Genomic DNA, 25078 nt, shown 5'->3' on the forward strand with positions numbered 1-25078 from the left:
TCTGCTTCTGTAAGTTTGATGGCGGGAAGTATTTGCCTATACCACTGTTGTAGATTCATGCTCTGAGTACGTTTAGATGTAATACTTACTTTTTGAGATACTATATCCAATTCTGTTCATCGGGACCAGAAATTAATCTGAGAAGGCCCAGGTCTACTAATATTAGTAGGATCCCTGCAGAGAGAGGAATCAGCTGTATTTATTCCCTGAATAACTCCTTGCTCAGTGCATGCTTTCTTCTCACCTCAGTCTTTGCTGAAGCCACTTCTGGCCTTCCCGTAGTGTTGTGGGCAAGGTGAAAGCCAGATTTGTTATGCAGCAAAACCCAAAGTAATCTCAGGGGGCTGAGTCTGCTTGGCCATGTGTTAACGGCCTGTGTGCAGAGCACGTTGCAGATGTGTGGGCAAGCAGACTGCAAAACACAATGCTGTCAATAAAGCTGCAGAACTCTAGGGCTTCAGTGTTTTTTGGACTGCCTTTACCCAGAACCAGAGGGCTTCTGTAATTTCTTTTGCTCCCACTTCGTCCTGAGGGACAGCTTTCTTTAAAGAAAATCAAGGATAAGAGAGAGGTAAGGCCTGTCTGAAGAGACCAGAGGGATCAGACTGCTGAAATTGATGCCTGAAGGTAGGGAATTCACAGTCGGGTAGCCTGCATAGTAACGAGAGGCAACAATTCTTATTTGAAAATAACAGACAGATGCAGTCAGAAGTCTGCAGCCATAGCATGTAGGTGTAAATTCTCCCTGTAGAAGGAAGAGCTACCTGCAAATGAGAAGTTAGATTCTCCACTGTTTTTTATGGTGGTATTTTGCTTTTTATAATTTTCTTCCTGATATACAAAGCAAATAATAAATTATAATCATGTAGCACTATTCTTACCCAACAGCAAACTCAGCCAGGATAGTGGCAAAGCTGCAAGCAATTTCTCATTTAGGAAAACAGAGTTTTCTGTATTACTGCTATGGGAAAATGTCGTATCTCAGCTGATGGCATACACTGTTCTAGATGTAACGATCTTTGGTTATAAACCAAAGTTCATAGTGATGAACCATTATGCAATCATGTGTCAGATTTTGACTGCACCTGTTTGCAAACTCAGGTAATTATTCTCCGTTGTCTAATTGCTTATTTTATGGATGTTTTGCTCACACGTTTTTAAGCAATGCTATTTGATTGCAGATAACTAATGGTAAGGATCTCTTCTCATTATCATACTTTAACATTAGATTTGTCTGATTGCTGCAGGTGGAAACAATAGGTGATGCATACTGCGTTGCAGCAGGGCTCCATAAGAAAAGCCTTAGTCATGCTAAAGCCATTGCCCTGATGGCACTGAAGATGATGGAGCTCTCAGAAGAGGTTCTTACTCCAGATGGGAGCCCTATTAAGGTAACCACTTTGTTCTTTCTTCTCAGCTACTCAGTGGTACATGGACCTGATTAATTCTATTGTATTCTCTCAGTAGAAGTTTGTTTATTGCTAGGAGAATTTACAATTGCATCAATATATCTTTATACGTCTTTTTAATGGATGTATATTTCACTTGTGCCCATCAACAAGCTATGCCATACTTCCCTAAGCACAGCAGAACACACAGACTAGTTGTCTCCTTGTCATATGCATTGAATGCCTATTTGTGGGTGGAGGGCATTAGATGCACTCCTGGAGCCCGTCTTTCAATTCAGTTTAGTGTGAGAAGACAGTTCACATGATCCAGGACTGCCCCATGCTACAAGACAAAGCTCAATATGCGATGGCAATTGGGAAATTCGCTTCAGAAGTAAGCTCCTGTAACTTCAGCACTAGTGTAGGGGCACTCAGAGTTCTGCAGCTCTAAGGGGCCACATGCCTCATTTTTAAATAGTTGTTGACCTGTGTAAAGAAGAATGTGTAGAGTGCCTGCTCTTTCTCAGTGTTAATGTGCTTCCTTCCCACGCAACTTCAGTTCCTTCTCCTAGATTGGTACAGGAGGTAGCAGGAGGTGGAAAAACACTTGCCCTTTTGTACCATTTTAAAGTTCCACTGCTGTTCTGCTTCTCTTGATCTTATACCAACCTTGTAGCTGCTGGCATTTGGAATTGGTAATGTTTAGGTAGAAAATGGAGATGCAGCAGTTAAGAAAAAACATTGACGTATATATGTGCCTTGCTTTTTCAAGGGTCAGATTACACATTGTTTTCATTATGTATACTCACTCCTGTTTCTGGTTAAATTGTTCTTCCCATAATACAAACCTTTTTTTTTTTTCAAAGAAAGTGGGGGGATTATGTAGAACAATTATTCAACACTGTCTAAAGCCTATAACGAAAGCCATATGTAGCTGGGTGAGAAGGCCAGGCAGACTTTCCATGGCATGATTTACAACATGGTTGAAATGCACTTTACAAACTGCAATGCCTCATGTCTATTAAAAAATAAGGGTGTCATCCAAAATACTTTTTTTTTTTTCCAAAAATGGAAAGACCTGTTTAGAAGGTTTAAAACTTGACAGAAAGGAGGTAATAATTTTTAAAATATGTTGAGGGATGTTGCCGTGATGCTCCTTGAGCAGTAAAATTGTATACTTCTGAGTGCCAACTCTTCTCTATCTATTAGTTAGGTCATATATTGAACTATATCCCTTGAACTCTTTGTGTATGGTGAATCAAGAGAGATTTAATCTAAATGAATTGTTCTGCCCAGAAGGGACAAGGCAACCAAGCTAGAAATTCCATGAAATATGGCAACACAATATTCAAATAAAAATGTATTGAGTTATGGAGAAAGTATTTTTATTTTTGGATATCGATGCTGGTGATGAATTTTTTAAAATGTCAAAATAAAATATTAATTTTGATTATTGAAAAATGTCCACATCTTCCAAAGAATAACTTTCTGAAAACGTATCTTGGACTATGTGTCTTGAATAAACTTTTTAAAAATAATTCATTGACCACAGAATAAACATTAAAAGACAAGCATTGTCTGAAGACATCAGAAGAGATAGCATTTTCAATTTTGATACAGGACTGCTTCAAACAGATACGAATTTAGTCCTGTTAAAATAGATTTTCTAGATTGTTTGATGATTTCTATTTTTCCAATGACTGTAGCCGACTAATACATTCTAGCTACACTGTCACATGCTGGGAGAGCTGTCTCCCAGATCCTCTCCATCTTTTCACTTTCTTCTGTGTTATTGCTGTAATTGTAGAAAAGGGAAATTTTGAGGGTGTATGTTTTACTCTAAGAGTCACAGTTTGTGACTGTTTCATGACCAGTGTCATTATTTTTCAGAAAATTAGAAAGCCTCTATAAGAAAGACTATAAAGACAGTGCAGAGAAAAAATGCTTGCATAGAATAAACCACTAAGAATAACCAAATATTTTTTAAAAATGCTAATAAACCTCCTTTAGAATTCAAAAGAAAAAAGTCAGTTCATCGTAGTTAAACTGAAAGTAGAGGTACTGAGGAGCTCCTCAGTGGGTGTTAATTGTCCTGTCCTCAGTTTTAGGTGTAATAGATTTCAGGGCATGAGTTATTCTATTCATTAGTGTTATCAACTAATCTCACCTCCTGAGGGACAAAAGCCATAGAATGTTGTTGTTACCTTTCTACTTAACCTGGTAAATCGTGTTTTAAAAAGCTTATCTTTCATAGAGGCACCTTGATTTGATTTTAAATATATTGTTAGGATTCCCCTCATATGGGTGTCTACCCTGTAAAACTATTCAAATAAGGACTTTTGGAGAAGTCTACTTTAATTTGTCCTAGTTTTGGTCCCTACTCTAGGATGAGATGAATCATGCCCTAAAAATGTGTATTTTCTCAGTTGTCTGTAAGGAAAGCCTATGGACCTAGCCTAAATGTAGATGTCTATACTGTAAGCTTCTACACTTCATCAGATGAATCCTCCTACAAATAGCAGAGAACGCATACGTTTTCATAGTGGTTATGTCAATGGTTGTCACAGTTAAAAACATATGTATTATTTCTAAATTGAATTGGCATGACTTTATCTTCCAGACAATGTTGAATTGGCTAGAGTGATCTCTATTTTTGTTAGCTGTCAGTTTTTTACTTAAAAAAATATGAAAGTGCCTATCGTGCCACAGATTCCCATTAACAAATGCTCCATGTGCATAATGATGTCTTAAAGCTGTATCAGGGGTAGTTCAGATTGGATATTAGAAAAAAGTGGTCAAGCACTGAAACAAGCTCCCCAGGGAAGTGCTCATGGCACCAAGCCTGCCAGTGTTCAAGTGTTAGGACAGCACCCTTAGATATATGGTTTAACTTTTAGGTTGCCCTGTGTGGAGTCAGGAGGTGGACTTGATGATCCTCATGAGTCTCTTCCAACTCAGGATTCTATGGTTCTATAATTTACCTGAAGTTTAAGGAACCCCTAGTTTTGTGTAACAGTTTCTGTGGACTCAGCTCAGAAGCCTTATAGACGACTTACTGCATGACACATTTTAAAATTGATATTTGCCATTCAAATATTTAAATATTGATTAACGTTAGATACGAAGTACACAATAGGGGCTATAAGACATTTATAAGTGGCCTGACTTCTAAACAGTGAATTAAATTGCACTATAATGTCGCTGCTTTGAGCTGGTCCTGTTGACATGGATAGCAAATCAAGTGCAGTATTTTGACTACATTTTGACCTTAATTCTTATCCATGATTCATGTTACCAAGCACAAGTCACATTTCCTGAGTCCTTGCCAAGTGTATTAAATATAGAATGCTGACGCAGCTTTTGTTTTCTTGTATTGAAAAATCTACATCAGTATTTGAATATTTGAAAAAAACTTGAAATCAGAGGGCAGTTTTCCTCATACCCAAATTTTGATATCTTTGACAGCTTTCATGAGTTGCTGTGACTAAATTCTGACTTTATTCTTCAGGATAGTCTAGTAGCTATTTTTAAAAAAGTAAGACAATTACTTCACTAAGTCCAAGACAATTTTTCAAAACATATTCCCTAAAAATAAAGGACCTTCCCATCTCAGGAGTAAACAACAGTGTTCTGTTTTCTCTTCCGCCAAAACTGGCTGATAAACCTTGATTAAATAGCAAGAAATTATTCTCAGCCACTTTATATAATGCATGACAGTACAATTATTTGAAGTTGGATTTCTGTTAGTAGGCTAACAATTACAGCACAGTTATTCTGTGCTGATTGTGTTTCTAGTAAGAGGAAACGTGCTAAAGCCTCCTTGGTGTTTGCAGGGGATTTGTTTTCTGGAGGCATATATCTTGTTTAAGCTCTCTGAGGTCATCACTGGAAACCGCAAATTCAGAAGTTATTCCCCAGGTTTGTGGGGTGTGACTGATACGATACACATTTAAGAGGCTAATTGCTTGGGAGGATGGCATTTTTTCAGACAGAGTCATTACTAATCTTTTTGGGTTGTCCTGATTGGAGAGATTTCAGCTCTAGGGAAACCTAACAGCAATTAAATATAACATTTTTTATTTGATGAATACTCAACTAGATATGTCTGGCTTTATGATTATGCTTTATGGAATATATATATATTTTCTAAATTACTTTGATGGATGTATTTTGTTGTCATCTCAGGACTGAATTCACCAGAGTAAAAATATTTACTTTTTGTAGTGCTTGAAATGTTAATCCCTGTGATAGCAGCGGATATCTTATGGAATGATACTTACAGTCTCAGAGAGAGAATTGGGAAGTTAGGAAAAAAAAGTGAATGAATGAATGAATGAATGAAAAATTACCATATCACATAAGTGGGAATTTAGGATAAGATTTTTGCCTGTAAAGTGGATGAGCAAACAATCAAATGACGTTTGTTATCTGGGTACACAGTTATCATTTGAAAGTATTCATTCCAGCAATCACAAAAATACCTTGTTTGTTACAGACATCTGCACTTTATGAACAATCTGCCCCTTAGAGCACTGCTTGTGTGTCCAGTAAACAGTGATGGACCTCAGGATGGTGACAAAGTGCACGAAGCAGGTCTAGTTTATATCCAGATGATGCTCCTGCCCCAAGTCAGAGCTCATAGCGTGCTGAGAGCACCATGGCGTGCAGCTGACACGTACTGAGGCATTTGACACTTCCAGCAGAGCCAGAGGCAGCAGAAACGCATAAGCAGAATGGAAACCCTGAGCCTGCATGCCTTATACCTGCACAAATAGTCTGCGATTTGCAGGGTAATGAAAAAATGTTGTTTTGCAGAAAGGGAGAGTGAGCTATATTATAGCAGCCTCCACAAATCCTATCATCAGTGTTGTAACAGTCTGCTCTTTTCCGAAGAAGTATTTGTGAGAGAAAATGGGCTGATGGTTCTCCTGTGGGTGATGGAGAAGGCTACACGTCCCTGTATGATTTTTTTTTAACTCAGTTCTATTTGAGGCAAAATCCCATTACTTTTACATGAGCTAAGGCCTTAGTACAAAAGAAGGACTTTTGCATGTAAAATTGGATACACACTTATATCCTTTCAGCAACACACTTTTTAGTCCTGTTTGATTTAGGTTTTGAACAACTAATTATGTAGTACCCTATGACTGCAGTTTGAAAATATTGATTTAAAATTGCCTCCTACATTTAAGTGAGTGTTACTTGAATTTAGGATATGCTTCGTATTTTACTACATTTTTTTTAAATAAAGTGGAAGTACATTAATTTTAATAGCTAGAGATAGTGCTGTAAGAAGAATTCCCCAGAGCATGGACCTTTATCTCTAAAGGTCACAATGCAGATCTCATTTGATGTGTTAAAACCCGTAGGATATTATCAGTGGCATCACTTTTTATCATGCTTCAAATCTTGCCTAATTAATTAATATGCAGTGTATCTCCCAAAGAAACAGAAAGGCTTCCTTTTCAGTTTATTGTTAAAAGGGCTGCTCTGGCAGAACATACCTAGGTTTGACTAATGAGATTTCCCCAAAGGTTATTCTCTAAGATTACCTGCTTATTTTTATAGTGTATGAAGGTGGTCCTAATATAGTTGTGAAGAGATACAGAACTGGGAACACACGAGGGAAAAGTAAACGATTTACATGAAGCTGCTGAAATTAACTACAATTATGTAGATTTGTTGCATACAGGTATTCCTGTCTAAACATCAAGGTTGGGCCCTGCCACAGTAATGCAAAACATGTTTTAAAATATGTTCCTCTACAGCAGAAAAATGTCATGTATCTTTCAAATGGATATGTTACAATAAGATGAGAATTAGGGCTCTAAATACTGTAATCACAAACTGAAGCAAACACATAACCTCACCTTTCTTTTTGCTCACCTGCTAATGACTAGTTCATGCAATAATCTCAATAGACTAGTGCCAAAAATTTCTAGCTGATATTGGCTTAATTTTAATTAATTTATTCTCGGGGGGGTAGACATGACCTTGTATTTGCAAGGCATGTAATCTGGTCCGCAGATCAGTTGTTTCTTTATTAACAAGAAAGAGTGCTTGATGCACTTGAAGCTTCTGACTTCCAGATGTGTGTTGCCAAACTAAGCTGCACTCAGACAATGCAGTCTGGTATTAGCCCTATCAACGCAAGAGCCTGTCTTCATCTGTCAGCTACAGAAAGAAGAACAGCATGGCAGAGGGACCATTTCATATGAAGAGTGGGATTAACCTCCTGTAATTTCAAACACCAGCAGTGTCAACAGCTACATCTCACTTGTTGCTGTAGTTCCCTCTTTAAATAGAAGAGAGTAAGTCTGTTTTGGTTTGTATTCATCTGACATGCTTTCAATGTCTACTTTATACTGAAATATTTGAGGAAATGTAAGTCCTACCTCAAGGGTGAACAGGCTAATGAGCTTTCAGGATGGACGATCCCACTGGAAGGAGCTAGACTGAAACACAGGTTCAAATCTTTGTTCAGTCACAGCCTTTTCATTTGAATTGTAGATGTTATCCAGACTTTCCATACTTCAGCTTCCTATATATACAATGTAGGTGACATAATATTTTACAAGTAGAACCATTTATGTAGCATGTCTAAGCTGTGTGACTTTACAGCAATGCAACTGCATTAGTTTTGGTTTGTGTTGTCTGTTTAAATACCTGGGGTCATGATCAGCATGGGTTCATGAAAGACAGGTCCTGCTTGACAAACTTGATCTCCTTCTATGACAAGGTGGCCCACTAAGTGGATGAGGGGAAGGCTGTGGATGTTGTTTACCTGGACTTCAGTAAAGCTTTTGACACTGTTTCCCATAACATTCTCCTGGAGAAACTGACTGCTCATGGCTTGGATGGGCATACTCTTCACTGGATAAAAAACTGGCTGGATGGCCAGGCCCAAAGAGTGGTGGTGAATGGAGTTAAATCCAGTTGGTGGCTGGTCAGAAGTGTATTCCCCAGGGCTCAGTACTGGGAACAGTTCTGTTCAATATCTTTATCAACGACCTGGACAAGAGGATCGAGTGCACCCCCAGTAAGTTTGCAGGTGACACGAAGTTGGGCGGGAGTGTCAAACTGCTTGAGGGTAGGATGGCTTTACAGAAGGATCTGGACAGGCTGGACCGATGGTCCAATGTATTGGTCCGAGGCCAATGGTATGAGATTCAACAAGGTCAAGTGCTGGGTCCTGCACTTGGGTCACAACAACCCCATGCAGCGCTACAGGCTTGGGGAAGAGTGGCTGGAAAGCTGCCCAGCAGAAAAGGACCTGGGGGTGTTGGTCAACAGCTGCCTGAATATGAGCCGGCAATGTGCCCAGGTGACCAAGAAGGCCAACAGCATCCTAGTCTGTATCAGGAACAGTGTGGTGAGCAGAACTAGGGAAGCTATTCTCTCCCTTTACTCAGCACTGGTGACACCAAACTTCAAATACTGTGTTCAGTTTTGGGCCCCTCACTACACAAAAGACATTGAGGTGCTGGAGCACGTCAAGAGAAGGGCAATGAAGTTGGTGAGGGGTCTAGAGAACAAGTTTTATGAGGAGTGGCTGAGAGAACTGGGGTTGTTTAGTCTAGAGAGAAGAAGGCTGAGGGGAGACCTTATCACTCTCTACAACTAACTGAAAAGAGGTTGTAGAGAGGCAGGGGTTGGTCTCTTCTCCCAGGTAACAAGTGATAGGACAAGAGGAAATGGTCTCAAGTTACACCAAGGGACGTTTAGATTGGATATTAGAAAAATTTCTTGACTGAAAGGGTTGTCAAGCATTGGAACAGGCTGCCCAGGGAAGTGGTGGAATCGCCATGCCTGGAGGTATTTAAAAGGCGGGTAGATGTGGTGCTTTGGGACATGGTCTTGGCAGTGTTAGGTTGATGGTTGGGCTCCATGATCTTAAAGGTCCCTTCCAACCTAGATGATTCTATGATTCTATGATGGCTGGAACAATGAAAGCCTGAGTTTGATAAACCTCTAATGTCTGGTTGCCAAGTAGTAAATTTTAATAAGCATGAACTCTGTCTCAGGTAAGGGAACAGAAGAGACCCTTATTGTGGATTGTAATGACTCATGTCCACAGTGAGAGTGACACACTTTTCTAAATAACATGGATATGGGCAATGAATTCTAGTGTGCGTAGCATCTTCTGCTGGTTCATTAAGTATTCCCCTTTGCATTATGGCAATACGGCACCTGGGCCAATAACACAAGCAGAGTGAAAGTGTCAATGTTGGCTTGAATATATGCTTTTTTTTAGTTTCTAAATGAAGCAGACATTCCCAAACACAGAATGAGGGAGAGTAGTTTAGCAAGTGTTGTCTGTATAATCCTTTTCAGTGTTTCTTGCCTTGCTTTTAATTTAGGTTGTGGCATCCTAGTTTTATAACAATTTAGTGGTTAGTGCATCTTTACGTGAGCATAAAAAGTTGTCTTTTGTTTTAAATTGTGGAAGGCTGAGTGCTGATGCAGGCGTTCTCATCAGCGCTGTGTGAAAAGCTGCTGCGTTACTGCAATGCTCCTTGCTCCATCTGTGGTCTCCTAGCAACTTCGCCTTGTACCTAATGTCTACATCAGACTCTGGAAGGTATATAATATCCTATTTCAAGTTGGATAACTTCAAATTAGAAATTTCCTCGTGTTGAAAAAATCCCAAGCAGTTCCAAAGAAGAAACACTTGCATAAAGAAACTTTTTTAATAAAAATGACCAATGAGCCAGTTACAGGCGTTCTTAGTTTCACAGGCTTACTAACATTAGGGCAGCACAACTCCTTTGGGGAGCATTCAGGGCTGCATGTCTCAGGGAGAAGCTTGGTACTTTTTCTCGAGAGCATGCTTCGGAGATGGCAAGCAAAATTCAGCCCTTGTGATGGTTCCCTGTACTTCAGGAGGGTTCATGATGCCATACCTCAGGTTGACCCAGTGCCTTTGGAGATGCAAAATGAGAGGAGCTGGTCTGTATCATAGGATGTCTCCCCAGGTATCTGGGAAATTGCAGGTTTTGTTAGGCTACCCTAAGGGAAAATGCAGACCTTCCTCAGCCCTCCAATCATTTTCACTCAAGTGCTTCTTTTTGTCTGATTTTAATAACAATCTTTATCAATTGCTTTAGAAAATCAAAACCACAGTCATCATTTGCAACTTCTGTTCTTTTGAAGGGACTTCGACATATCCAGTTATATGTTACACCCACTGTATGACAATGTTACTGCATATGTGTTGCAATAACAAGGGTAAGTGGGGTTTAATATGACCAGTGGGTGCACAACAGCAGCTTTTTGGAAGAGGCCGGTCTGAAAATTAGATTCATATTTATTCTACTGAAGAAGGAAGTTTCCCAAAGAGTTGGTTATTCTTTCAGGTGACATGCATTTCTTGTTTTAATCAGGTACTTAGGTAAAGTCTGCAGTAGATCATAAATGTAAAATTTCAAAGCTACCAGAGCTTGATCCTGCGCAGGGTAAGGGTCAGCCTGCTGTGCGTGCAATTGCAGGGGACAGAGACATAACAGGATTGGCAACCCAGTGTAAGCCCAATTTGAGTTAATTAATTAGAATGCTATGAAGATGTTCTGTTTCTGACTGCTGAGAGGAAGAGACCTGAAAGACAAGCTGAGAGCTAATTAACACTGTGAGAATCACTAAGAAGAGGTTTTGTCTTTGAACCTGGCCGTTCTCCTCTCATGCCATGCTTTCTCTGACATTAGTGTACTGTGAGCACGAAGCACGAGCACCTTTCTGTCTATACTTGTCTCCATGGCAAAGATAAAGCATACTTGCAGAAACCAGGGTAGGTACCCAGGGCACCTTGTGGACTTTTCCATTGTTTATTGGTTCTCAGTGACTTCTACACGTTCACAGCTCTTTGTGACTCATAGTATTTAGATTTAGCTGAGTATAGAAATGCTTCTGTAATTCAGTCACATGTCCTGTTCCTTGAGGCAGACAAAAGCTTACTATGATGGCTGCACCTAGCTCGTCACTTTGTCATCATGCCTCACAGAGAGCAGATCCTTTCATTTTCTTCGCCAGGTGATATAAATATATGCACAGGGAAAACCAGTGAGAGTTTCAAGATTTAGATTCCTGCATGGGATTTGTGGCCACAGGATGTGCAGCTGGACTGCGGGGTTAGGTTTGAGGTCACAGTGTGACATCTCTCAGTGGTCTGATTCTCACGGTTCAGCAGTCATTCCAGACACAAACGCCTCCAAGTAATACTCCAGATGTCTGGCTAGTAGTAGAGCTGGTTGGGAATTTTCCGTGGAAAACACTTTTTGACTGAGAACACTGAATGATCAAACCCTCAAACTTCCATAGAAATGTCTTGCCACATTTTCATCAGGCAAATTTACCGTATTTTGGTGAATTTGTGATCAGAGAAAAACTTGCTCTAGTATAGTTAATAGATTAGTTACTAGGACAATCACCTGGGAAAAAAAAGGTGTTAAACAGAGTAAAGCATTGACGTTGTGTCCTTTATGAAAAAAACCCTGCATTCTTGGTCGTCTAGGATGGAAGATATCCTATGATACTGTTTTGCCCCTGGGCTTGGGTTGGGGCCCTTTGTGCAGCTGACAAAACTTTGCATTCTGGTTTTGACTGTTACAGTCAGCGGAGAACTTCCATGCTGAAGCAGTAATTTCCTATTGTTATTAGTGTCACTGAGTCTTTATTCAGACAAAAAGAAAGCAATAACGACAAGAACAGCAACACAACCCACCAGGTGAATAAATAATTAAATCTGTAGTGTACACAGGAATTTCAGGAGGTTGACGTTGTTAAAGCTTTACAAAGGGAACAATAGACAAAAATCCTTAGAAAGTCAGAATTATCATGTTAGTGTTGTTTTCTATTTCTATTTCAAAAACACCCATATAATTTAAAGCTATCCATTAATATTTAAAGGATTGGGCTAGGGAACGCAGGGTAGCTGGGTGCTGAACTTTTATTTCTCCTAAGTCCTAAATAGCTGTTCTTTTTTTCCCTCAATGTGTCTTCCTGTCATACAAAAATTAAAAGTTAGGTTTCCACTATCAACTACAAGACTGGTTTTCTTATCTCCTGAGATGGAGAAGAGGTAGAAAACATTACAAAAAAACCTAAATAAAAGTAGTGGTATAAGATAATACACAAACCTACAAGGGCTCACAGAAGATAAGCAGTAATACACTGAGAAACAAACACAGATTTTGCACAAAAATAGTGCTTTGTTGGCTTTTATGCAGTCCGACCACATAAACATGAACAGAAAACGCTGCTCAGCTTGAATTGCCACCTCACTGAGTTAATAGGCAGAGGTGATCCCAGAGGCCTCTGAGTGGGACGTAGAGGGGAAAGTGCCTTGCCCTTTACAGGTGCAGAGGTGGTTGCTACCTGAGTGTCTGTGTTTCCAGCTGTTGAGATGCTGTCAGGCAGCTGCTGCCCTGCACTGCGTTGCTACAGCATCTACCTCTCCTTTCAGTGGTCAAGATGTCTGCACCTGCTTTTTGGTCTGCCTGCTTTAAAATGAAGGAAGCCTCTTGTGGCCAGTGCTAGTGATATTTATTTTTATTGTTGGCTCAATTGTGTACATTGTCTTTTCTACACTGAGCAATACTGTTGTTTCAGAAACACCATTACATCACAGACGTCCCTTCATTTTCTGTCTCTCTTCCAAGAGTCCAAACAGTGAAGTCCCCTAATCCAAATGTTTTACTTTATCTGGGGCAATAATGTGCCATAAATTGCATTTTTTAGCAGTGAATAGGGCAAATCTGCCTCCGCCTTTGATCTGACCCTCCCCTAGAAGCAAGAGATGGTGTTATGCCTCCAGGAAACCTCCAGTGTGCAGAAGTAATACATCCTCCTGGATAATGCAACTTGGGCATTCATGTGCTAGGTGCCAGTGCTAGCATAGCTCCCTCTTCTTTCACTCTGATGCAGGCTGGAGTAAATGACTGAAGAAAGGGTCTCATCCCACGTCCTCCTTCTCCCCTCTTCTTTGTCTCCAATAGTTTTGGATAAGTTGCACTGGAAATAAAAAAAAAACCACACAAAAAAAATGGAGCTGAGCTGCATGCACTCTTTTATATTGCATACCTTCTGTTACACATTTATAGGGCGTAGCTCTCCTCTTGTTATCTTGCTCCTTTAATATAATTTTGCTGGAAGGATTATGCTCACTGCAGGAAAGAGCCTCCTGACCCAAAGCTTTTCCGTATTGCAAGGAAGAACACCTTAGTACTCCTTGTCTTTTCTGACCCTGGACTGCAAGCAGAGCCCTGCACAGAGTCCCAGAGGAGCTGCCTGTGGGTTGTCTCATGGAGAACAGTATCTTTCTCAGCCCCACTGGGTAGTTGTGTAGATATGTTAACCTTTATGCAGATCTGGCTCCATACTCTGTCATCCACAGTTACGGGATTTTTAGAAGCAGCTGCCAGCATCTCCTCTGCAAGATTACGAAGAAAGTGTATTTGTTAATGGCAATTCTCTACTTTTCTTCCCCTATTCCCTCTAAGATGCACGCTTCTGAGAAGAAAAGTCAAAGTCTGCAGTTTTATGCACCAGTTAAAAAACTCTGTCACATAACTGTTGTCATTATTCTGTGCTAAACAGTGAGTCATTACGCTGTGCTATATTTGAGTGACCAGTTTAGATGGGGTGTGGATACTTGGCCTTCTGTTTGAAGCTGACAAGTTCAGCAACATTATTCAACTGTTTCAGAATAGTTTAGTTCCCTAAGGAAGAATGTATTTCCTGTCATAAATAAATCCATAAACTAAATGTTTAATAGTATTTCAGCTTCCTTTCATATGAGACACAGAGTATTTTGGAAAAAATGCCAATACTTCAGAGGAACTTGCAACAGCCTCTTCTGTTCAAATATCTTCCTTAAATTTAAACTAGGGTAAAAGTCATTCAATGTAAGTAATCATCTTCAGAGACTTCATATTGAATAACCTGAACTTTTTTTAAAAAACAAAACTATCTCCATATTTTGGTATATCTCATATTTGGGTTTTGGTTTTGCTTTAATATTTTAGAAAGAGAGGAGAGGCAAAGAAATTAGTTTCAAATGGAGAAAAAGGGAAAACAAGGCACAAATCATCTTAGAATGTTCAGTTAAAGGGCTTTTTGGCTACTTCCTCGCTTTTGACCTATTCAATTAGGTTAATAAAAAGAAAGTGGAAAGTGGTATAAACAAAAGTGGATTAGGATGTACTAGGATTTCTCTCACCTACCAGAACTTGTAAGGGCCCAAGTGATAATTATCCTGAAGGAAGAGCTGATTTTTGCCTGGGTTTGAAGCTTTGTTACAGAAAAAGAAATCAACCCTGAGGAGGAATATGGGAAGTGATGTATTTCTGAGATCCCATTTTTCCTTCCTGCAAAATCTCCACACCAGGAAACACAAGACGCTGGATAATTTCTTACTGGGGTATACTTTTCCTACAGTGAGCAAGGTAATTCTTGAGAATTAGCTAAATATTCTAATACTGGTTAAAGCCTTCAACATTAACTTAAAATCTAAAATGACAAAACAAAGCTTATCAAAAGTCATAGAATCATAGAACAGCCAGGTTGGAAGGGACCTTGAAAGATCAGCTGTTCCAACTTTTTGTGGGAGAGGAAGCCTCGGTGAGATTATCTACCGCCCTGTCCTACCACATCTTGAAAACGTCCAGCAACGGGGACTCCACCACAGCCCTGGGGAGGTTATTCCAGTGATTGATTGTTCTCACTGTAAATAATTTCTTTCTTATGTCAAGATGAAATCTCTCCTGTTGCAAATTGTACCTGTTGCCTCTTGTCATATCCATGGGACTCCTTGTGAAGAGAGCATCTCTGTCCTCTCTGTAGCTGCTCTTTAAGTACTGGAATACCATGATGAAGTGCCTTCTAAGCCTTCTTTTCTCCGGGGAGAAAAGGCCTAACTTCTTCAGCCTTTCCTTGTAGGGCAGGTTCTCCAGCCCCTTGATCATCTTCATGGACCTTTTTTAGATGCTCTCCAGTGTGTCCACATCTTTCTTGATTTGTGGGGATCAGCACTGGACACAGTACTCCAGGCATGGCCTGACAAGCACTGAGTAGAGTGGGATGATCACATCTCTGTCCCTGCTAGTAATGCCCCTGCAGATGCAGCCCAGGATGTGATTTGCCTTTGTTGCTGCAGCGGCACACTGCAGACCCCTATACAGCTTCTTATCCACCAGGACCCCCAGCCAGCAAGGCTGCTCCCCAGCCACGCAGATCCTAGCCTGTACTGGGCCCTTGGGTTATTCCCAGGTAATGTGTTGATATATTTATATTCTTAAAATTTGATGTTCATCTGGGAGGCGTTACATGTTCTTTACAAAAGAGTAAATTTTCAGTTGTCTGTGGAAGTAGTGACACCTCTTACTTTAATTTTAACGGAAAGTGAGTAATTAAATCCCTATGTGCCTTTTTAAAAATGTATCTTTTCTGTCATTTTCCTGTAAAATACCTGGGTTTCTTTTTCTGTGACAGCTTACTTTGTAGTAGGTCCATTTGTGCTAGATTTAGAAAATGGATGAAAAAAGTAATAAACACCTGTACCAGAAGAACAAGAATCCTAAAAATAGGGAGATTTTTAACTACCATTCAGTCCTAAAGTTCTTTGGGAAAAGAACTAACTGCTGTTGTTACTACTTTACTACTGTTATTTCTTTATTACTGTTATTTCCTTTAGGAATCACTCTGTAGCCACAAACAACACTTTGCAGAATTAGAGTTACCATTTCTGTTGGGAGCATCAATGTCTTTTACTTAAAAGAAGCAGACTGTTACTGAACCTTACCTTCAAGAATTCTTTTCTGATTTTTGACTGTAATCTATGACAGTGATAAATTTAAAATAGGAAATTACACAATTATTACCATGTTACTCCAGTAAGTGCTTCTGTGTTTTTCTGAAAAAATGCCATGATTTGAAGATGTTTTCTCATTGTCAGAAAATAATTGAGCTGTGTGGTCTGAAAATCAGGCATCTGTGTGGCCTCTCAAGTAGGACAATTAAAATCACTACTCACTCCAAACTTTAAACTAAGTGGTCTATTCAAAAAGTTGTTTTTATGGTCTCTGGTTATAGGAGTTTGATCTTTTATTTATTTGTGATTTCTGTTTGCATCTTGTGTTTGTCTCTTTATCTTTTCCAGTTTACAGAGCTGGTTGTGTAGGCCATCTTTGGCAACTGGTTATTGCACTTTCATTTTAGTATTATGAAAAGGTCATGTTGCACCACACTGGTTGCTTGAACTTGGAAAACAACATGATTATTCAGATGTCTTTTTGACCAAAACTTCTATTCATTTAATCAAAACCAGTCCAGAGTTTATAGATAATGGAAACATTTCAGACTTGGTTAGCTAACTGTACATTTGTGCATCTAAGTGGTTTGGGAGCTGAGCTCAAGTCCTTTGACTCGAGTAGAAAATCTTTTGCATTTAGCTACCTTTGCTCAGCCTTTGATTTTCTGAGGTTAAACTTCCATTTCTGACTATCAGTTTATAGAGACTGGGGTGGATGTATATAGAAAGACTGAGCAGTTTCTTCTCTATGTTGCAAGTATATCTGTCTTCAAGAATTTGCTTGAAGTGATACAACTGTACCGTCTTGTAAAACCAAAAGCATGTGGAATGTCTCTGAGGCATTAAAATCAACATGAGCCATAGTTGTTCAGCAGCTCTCTGGATTTCTCTTTTTATATGTTTTACTTTCATGGAATTAATTTTTAAATGGAGGGCTCTGAAGGTCTAATCCAATCAGTGAGAGCTTTTGTTTATAGGACATGTGGCTTCCTGAAGTATTAAAGATGTTTTAAAAAATAAATTTTATTTAAGTAGCAGCTTTTTCTTCAACTATTAATGTATGTAAGGAATCTGTACTATATAAGAACTGGATCTACCTCAGTTGTGTTTAATTACAAAGTGAAGGACTTGCACCTACTAAATTACTACAGAATTTCTATATTCTTAGCTGTTGCTCATGAGCCCTAAATTGGTCTGGTTTTGACTCTCTAGAAAACTGTATCTGTCTGGACTTACTGAAGTGAATACTAACAGCTATTCACCTTCGAAAATTAGTTAATAGCTAATTCACGTCCCACACACAATTATATTTAGGTTCAAGCAATAATAACAAAAAGTCTGAATCATCAGAACAAGCTGAAATAATTCCTTAAATATATATAAATATTCCATATATAGATGTGTGCCTGTATACACACACATGTATTTTTATGAAAGACCAGATTTAGCAAACCCATGTGTGACTGATCTCCATACACAAGTGATTTGTAGCCTTACAGACTATTGTTATGACTGAAGTTAAGAATGGTTATTGACTGTGCAATTTTGCCATTTTTCAATAGTTCAAGTTTTTCACGATTAAATGATAATTATAAAATAAGTTAAGTTCAAAATATGTTAATGGAGCTCCTATTTTGAAAGAAGAACCAATAACATAAGTGTTATTGGTTATAAGTGTGGCCAGCAGGTTAGGGGAGGTGATTCTGCCCCTCTACTGCGCTCTGGTGAGACCCCACCTGGAATATTGCATACAGCTCTGGAGCCTGCAACATAAGAAGGACGTGGACCTGTTGGAGAGGGTCCAGAGGAGGGCCACGAAGATGATGAGAGGGCTGGAGCAGCTCTCCTATGAAGACAGGCTGAGAGAGTTGGGATTGTTCAGCCTAGAGAAGAGAAGACTCCAGGGACACCTTACAGCAACTTTCCAGTATCTGAAGGGTGCCTTCAAGAAAGCTGGAGAGAGACTTTTTACAAGGGCACGTAGTGATGAGAGGTAATGGTTTCAAACTGGAAGAGGGTATATTTAGATTAGAAATCAGGAAGAAATTTTTCACTCTGAGGGTGGTGAGGTGCTGGAACAGGTTGCCCAGAGAAGCTGTGGATGCCCCATCCTTGGAAGTGTTCAAGGCCAGGCTGGATGGGGCTTTGAGCAACCTGGTCGAGTGGAAGGTATCATGCCTGTCAGAGGGGGTTGGAACTAGGTGATCTTTAATGTTCTTTCCAACCTTCTATTCTGTGATTCTATGATTCAAGAGAATCCAAATTCAGGTAGTGATTTTTTTTTTTTAACCTAGCTTTTGTGATAATCACAATTTCATCTTTAAAGCCTGTGGAAGCCTAAAAAATCCATGCAGTTTCTGTAAATACATTGATTGATATTTTGTAAGGATATCACTTTAACTTCTTAGCTTACATGCATTGAAACAACATGAAAATTTCTCCGAAGTTAATGACTAGGTCTTTCTGTTTCCCTGTATCACCTCTGAAACACTAATTTAATTTCAACACATATTAATTTTAACATGGACAAGGTATTGTAAGCCCTGAAATTTTCTAGTGGAATGAAGACAGTTCTATTATTTCTAACTCCAAAATATCAGTCTGCATTTCACTGGGCTATCTGTGAATGAGAACTTTCTCAAAGGTAAAAATTAAAAGAAGATGTTTTGGCATTCAAACTTAGGGTTTTTTAATTTCTGTATGTGTTTACCACAAGACCTCACACGTCTTAGGAAGCTATTTGATATTCAAATTTACAGTCTCCCTTTTCTAAACCTTTCAGGGAGAACAAGGCATGATTACACTGTTTGGCACTGTCTGAAACCTTTACCATAATTAGAATAAAGTTTTCACAGGCTTCAGTGAGTCCTTCATTTAACCCCATTTGTCTCCAGGGTACCATCCCTTGCATACTGGGCTCTATCTTCAAGCATTGTGTCTGCTTTCAGGGCCACAGTACTGGACTAGATGGTCATTTGGTCTGATACAGTACAGTTGCTCTTACATTCTTATCTAATTTATTGCCTGTTCCTAGTCACAGACCTCTGCAGCTAAATGTCAACTTCTTTTTCTGAAGGACTGGCACATTTAATAGCTAGGATAGCTCAGATAACAAAAACAACAAAAGAGAGTGCAAAAATTCTTTCTGCTATGACTGAGGTCATGGTATCTGTTTCAGTCTGGTTACCCTACAACATTTTATGGTTGCTTATACACTGCCATTTCCTCCCTAACGGACTCCCAGGGAGCTTGTGAAATTGCTAATTATAAACATATTGAGGAGACTATAACATCCTTCTTCTGTTCTCAGAGCTTTCCTTATTTCTGAGCATTTGCCAAAGAATTTTTAGCCTTTTTGTTTTTCATGAGCTCTTCCTTGATTTTTGCCATTTGTTGCATTGTGTGTGTTGGTTACCTAAATTATGTGACATTCTTGCTCCCTGGACAGAGGAAAAGCTTTTAGTGCATGAGAATGAATGGCAAATAGCGAAATAATAAAGCCTGCTCTTGTTCACACACGAAGACTATTGTTTACAGGAGATGAGGTTAATTTTGCAAAGATCTGTTCCCCAGTGAACACAGTAAGTTTTTTGGCCTGATACTTTCACGACTAGAAAGAAATGAACAGCCATTCAGAATCAAAATGGTTGTTTGCAAATGTGTGTTTTGAAGAACGGAGAAAGGTGATTCTCATAGTAGAACTGTCTCTCCAGTTATGTCTACACAAACTTATGGAGCCACTCTTTACAAAGTGCAAACTGTAAGACAGTGCAGAACAATCTAGTTTTCAGTGAGGCTAACCAGGACATCCTGGATAGTGGTAGTATGAGGCTCAACTTACCTTGACTTAGAAGTGTGAGTCAGGTATATTATCCTTTTTCTGGTTTTGACAGTTCTGTAAGTAGGGCCATCTGAGATTTCTTTTTTTCTTTGTTTTTGGTGATGTGTTTTGCGCATATGAAAACACCGATTCTTTGAAACGAAGAGTCCTTGTGAAATGCATTACTTTTAATGATCTTTCAATAGAACAAAACATTCTGTGGATTAGGGTGGCATTTCTGGAAAGATAAAAAGGCATTAAGAGCACCCAGTGGTTAAGTGGAGTGTAGAAAACCAAGCTCATTCTCCATGGTATACATTATGCAAAGGTGAATGTCCCACACACTAGGTCAGTGAGTACCATTAAGCCCAAAATAGCAAAATGGCTGTTCTTGAGCCTGTCATGGTTTTCTCATTTCATAATTTGAAGGATCTCGGTTTTGTTTCGCAGAAAAGATGCTTAAAAACTACAATGTATACAAAATTGAATGTTTTTATTGCTAACCCTAACAACAAGCTTCATCATTGCACAGCCCACGTAACACTAATATTAAAATGAAATCTAAGCTCTAAACAATGTTTTGCAGGAAGAATCAAAAGGTTTTTTCAAGAAAGTAGAAAATGAGAAATAAATGCATGTTTTAGAACCTTGTCTATGTTTATTGGACATCCAACCCCGCCCTCCCCAAATTACTTCATAAATGCCTGTTTGGAGCTATGACGAAAGTTCAACAGATGACTATTTTTAGTTTTGCCTTCTGAAGACAAGCAAGCGATATGGAATCCTGACAGCTTCCTGGAAATTCTTCTCTATACCCTGCCCGCCTCCTCCCCAAAAAAGGCAAAAGGAGAAAAAACCCAATAGGAAAAACTTGGTACAGGTGATTGTACACCTCTGAACAGTAAATCCATGTGCATAAGAACCAAAGAGCAGGTTTACAGGCTATAGGAAGCACTGAAATTTGTGGAAATTTCTGTGAGAGATGTCTGTGATACCAGTTTTTCTGCTGCTGCCTTTCCAAGAACACCAGGAAAGAGAAAATCTTTAACTGGACTTGTGGTTTCCTCAGCAGGACACATGGGTTATGCAGGCATGACTATAGCTTATTTTGCCATCTAGATAAAGCATTCATTTTAATTCATTCTGTTTGCAAACATTTCTAAGTCCATCTCCTGATATGTCTTGCACAGTAACGACAGTGTTATGAATAATGGCCTCATATCCTGATGCATCTACTTCCTGAGGATATTACCAATTTAGTGAGACAAGGTTCCAAAATGAGAACGTGACTCATGTATTCTCTCATTACTTTGGACTAACAGAAAATGATACCTTTATAGCCCAGTGCCGTTACAGGAATTGCAGTTTTCTCACGTTTGCTCTGACACATCTGGAATTCTTACTGGTGCATGAAAACCAGATACACATCCTTGTCTGTTGCTGGCATGTCTCACTATGGGCTTAGCCTATCAAAACTTAACTTACACTGGTCCCCCCTCTCCACATTCCTCCTCTCCCATTCCTTTGTTTTGTCTTGTAATGGAATTTTACTTTTAAGGCATTTTCTACAAGCAAGATTCTCATTTATTCCACGTGCTTATGCCCAGGCATATTGGTTATTGGATTTGGTAGTTACAGCATTTAAAATCTCCATGGATTAATATGTTTAAACAGACATTGTCATCCTTCCCATGAACGTTGTGAAAGAGGCCTGTGTTTTATCTTGTATCATGCCCTTAACTGCTACAACCCCTCTTCCCTTCCCGATAGATGTTCTCCTTAAAGCCAGGCATTCTAGCCATCCCACAGCATCCTGCCCACTCACCAGTTTGCATTGCCCTCTGCTGTCCTACCTTGCCTTTGAACCAAACACTTTTTCAGGCAGCCTTTGCTGCATCAGTGAGAGTTCATTAAAAAGGTTCAAACACTGTTCTGTGTGTAATCCAGGAGATCTGCTGCAGTGTGCTGTCAGCTATTGGTGTCAGCACAGGGCTAACTGGGTGGAAATGCAGTCAGCCAAATCATGTGATTTGATGGTACCTTCTGTTTTAAACTCTATTGGATGGACTGAGGTGACGGCAGAAGCACCACTTCTGACCTCCACAGAAATGGCACATTATCAAAAAAAAATTACTTTTAGAAATAATTTTCCAGATGTCTCCATGAAAAGCAGAACTGTTTCCATTCCTATGAAAAAATATTTTAAAATCCATTGTATGCCAATTTTCTAATGCATTAGTTTGTTTAAACAAAGTCAAGGATATGTAGAGCGAAGCAGGGACTCTTGCTGCTGAGTCAGAGGACAGTTTTATCATTGCCTTGCTGTTACGGCCAGGATGGCAGACCAACAAAAAAGGAGCTGCACTCACGTAAGCTGTCATTAGTTAGTGCCTGAGTGTTACAACAAAAGCCTCTCTTCAGTCCAATGAATGTTTGAGGAACCCACCCACTGCATAGCTTTGAAAAAATATGCTGGCAATCAAGAGAGAGGCAAATATGCAGCTGTAACAGCCTGGTGAGGGCATCACAGGACATGGGGATCAGCAGAAGTTGATAACATCTTTCACTTCAGAAGACCCAGAGTCACACCTGGTTGGAAGCAAAGCAAGCTGGAAAGGTGTCACTCTGCACTTGTCATGTTCACAGAATTCACAGAATTCACAGAATTCACAGAATTGTTAGGGTTGGAAGGGACCTCTGGAGATCATCTAGTCCACCCCTCCTGCCAGAGCAGGGTCACCTACAGCACGTTACACAGGACAGCGTCCAGGCGGGTTTTGAATGTCTCCAGAGTGGGAGACTCCACCACCTCTCTGGGCAGCCTGTTCCAGTGCTCCACTACCCTCAAAGTAAAGAAGTTCCTTCTCATGTTAAGATGGAACTTCCTATGTTCAAGTTTATGCCCATTACCCCTCGTCCTATCACTGGGCGCCACTGAAAAAAGACTACTCCCATCCCCCTGGCATCCTCCCATTAAGTATTTGTATGTATTAATAAGATCCCCCCTCAATCTTCTTTTCTCTAGACTAAAGAGACCCAAGTCCCTCAGCCTTTCCTCATAAGAAAGGTGCTCCAGTCCCCTAATCATCTTCGTTGCCCTTTGCTGGACCCTCTCCAGCAGTTCCCTGTCTTTCTTGAACTGGGGAGCCCAGAACTGGACACAGTACTCCAGATGCGGTCTCACCAGGGCAGAGTAGAGGGGGAGGATGACCTCCCTCGACCTGCTGGCCACACTCTTCTTGATGCACCCCAGGATGCCATTCGCCTTCTTGGCCGCCAGGGCACATTGCTGGCTCATGGTCATCCTGTTGTCCACCAGGACTCCCAGGTCCCTCTCCACAGAGCTGCTCTCCAGGAGGTCAGCCCCCAACCTGTACTGGTGCATGGGGTTATTCCTCCCCAGATGCAGTACCCTACACTTACCCTTGTTGAACTTCATAAGGTTTCTTTCTGCCCAACTCTCCAGCCTGGCGAGGTCACGCTGTAAGGCAGCACAGCCTTCTGGCGTGTCAGCCACTCCTCCCAGTTTTGTGTCATCAGCAAACTTGCTGATGGTACACTCTATCCCTTCATCCAGATCATTGATGAATATGTTGAACAAAACTGGGCCCAGTACTGACCCCTGAGGGACACCACTTGTTACTAACCTCCAACTAGACTCTGCACCACTAACCACAACCCTCTGAGCTCTATCTGTAAGCCAGTTCTCAATCCACCTCACTGTCCATTCATCTAAGCCACACTTCCTAAGCTTTCCTGTGAGGATGATGTGGGAGACAGTGTCGAAAGCCTTGCCAAAGTCAAGGTAGACAACATCCACTGCCCTCCCCTCATCCACCCATCTAGTTACTTTGTCATAGAAGGCTATCAGATTAGTCAGACATGACTTCCCCTTGGTGAATCCATGTTGACTACTTCTGATAATCTTCTTTTCATCCAGGTGCATCCAGGTGTTCTGATAATTTTTCACAGGTCTTGACAACTGCCATGGTTTGAGTCAGGACAGTAGTCCTCGTGGCCTCTTGGGCTGACCCTATAGCCGTGCTGTGCTTCTGTGGCTGTACTGGATCAGATCTGAACAAGCTTACCTTAACATACCTTGGAGTCTGTATGTCTCACTGAAACTTACAGTGCAGGTAATAGCTTTAAAGGTATTTCAAATAGAGAAATAACCTTTCTTGGTTTGGCAAAAAATAGAGATGTAAAGAACATGAGTTTGCTTGGCAACATTTCCTCACGATTAATATGAAAGTGTACTTCCTTGTTAACAGATTCCTCACACGTAGGCATAATTTTAAAAAAAATCTGCATGCTTTTTGAAGTACACTGTTCTATGATTTAGACAGACATTAATGAAATGTGCGCTTTAAAGGAGAAGATTTACTTCCCTTTGCTCAAATTCGCATATTAAGTGCAGCTACATGACTTTGGATGGTTACTGATGTGAAGAAAGCCCCTGTTTATTTTTACAGAAAACAATTAATTGAGTTCAGAGAAGAGGAAAGGAGTTTTCATTACTCTTCCCACATTTCTACAATGGGGAATGGCGTCTGTGGAACACGTAGTCTGAACATTATTCATCTTTCCCATGGGGATTATTAGAAGTGCATTAGGATTCTCAGAATTCGCTTACAAACCAAGATCAATTTCTAAGTAAGACTAAATGAAAAAAAATTGTGGTGAGTTATCAGACACAGTCCACTGTAGTAGCTGCTGTATAATGAGCTTTGAGACACACCATAATGCAGTCTATTGTTGCAAGTATCTTTTGTATGCACACTGCCTACCTTTTATGAAGTAATTGGAATTTAACGTGCTACAGCTTTGAAATGTATGAAGCCAAACCCTTAATGTGGGAAGCTTCTGGGATTAAACAGTCTTAAAATGAGAAATCTTAAATGTGTTTTGACTAATTTCATTCAAGGTTCATCTACAATGTTTTTATATAAGTGAATCTCTTAATTTTATGGGGCTTACTACTCTAATTAAAGATGTCATTGTTTTAATTTCACATTTCAGTCCTGAACATTTCTAATACAGCCATAACATGTTTACGTAGTAATTAAT

General features: G+C 39.9%; 1 protein-coding gene across 1 annotated transcript in view; it reads left to right on the plus strand.

Moving 5' to 3' along the window:
- The window catches only part of GUCY1A2 (guanylate cyclase 1, soluble, alpha 2), a 153118-nt gene that overhangs the window by 97940 nt on the left and 30100 nt on the right, over nucleotides 1–25078 (plus strand). Inside the window, exon 7 of the mRNA XM_009890928.1 lies at nucleotides 1248–1391. Within this exon, the coding sequence (XP_009889230.1) occupies nucleotides 1248–1391 (144 nt within the window). The remainder of the gene's footprint in view (nucleotides 1–1247; nucleotides 1392–25078) is intronic.

The sequence above is a fragment of the Charadrius vociferus genome, unplaced genomic scaffold (genome assembly GCF_000708025.1).
Source record: "Charadrius vociferus isolate BGI_N301 unplaced genomic scaffold, ASM70802v2 scaffold118, whole genome shotgun sequence".
In the NCBI taxonomy this organism is placed as follows: Eukaryota; Metazoa; Chordata; class Aves; order Charadriiformes; family Charadriidae; genus Charadrius; species Charadrius vociferus.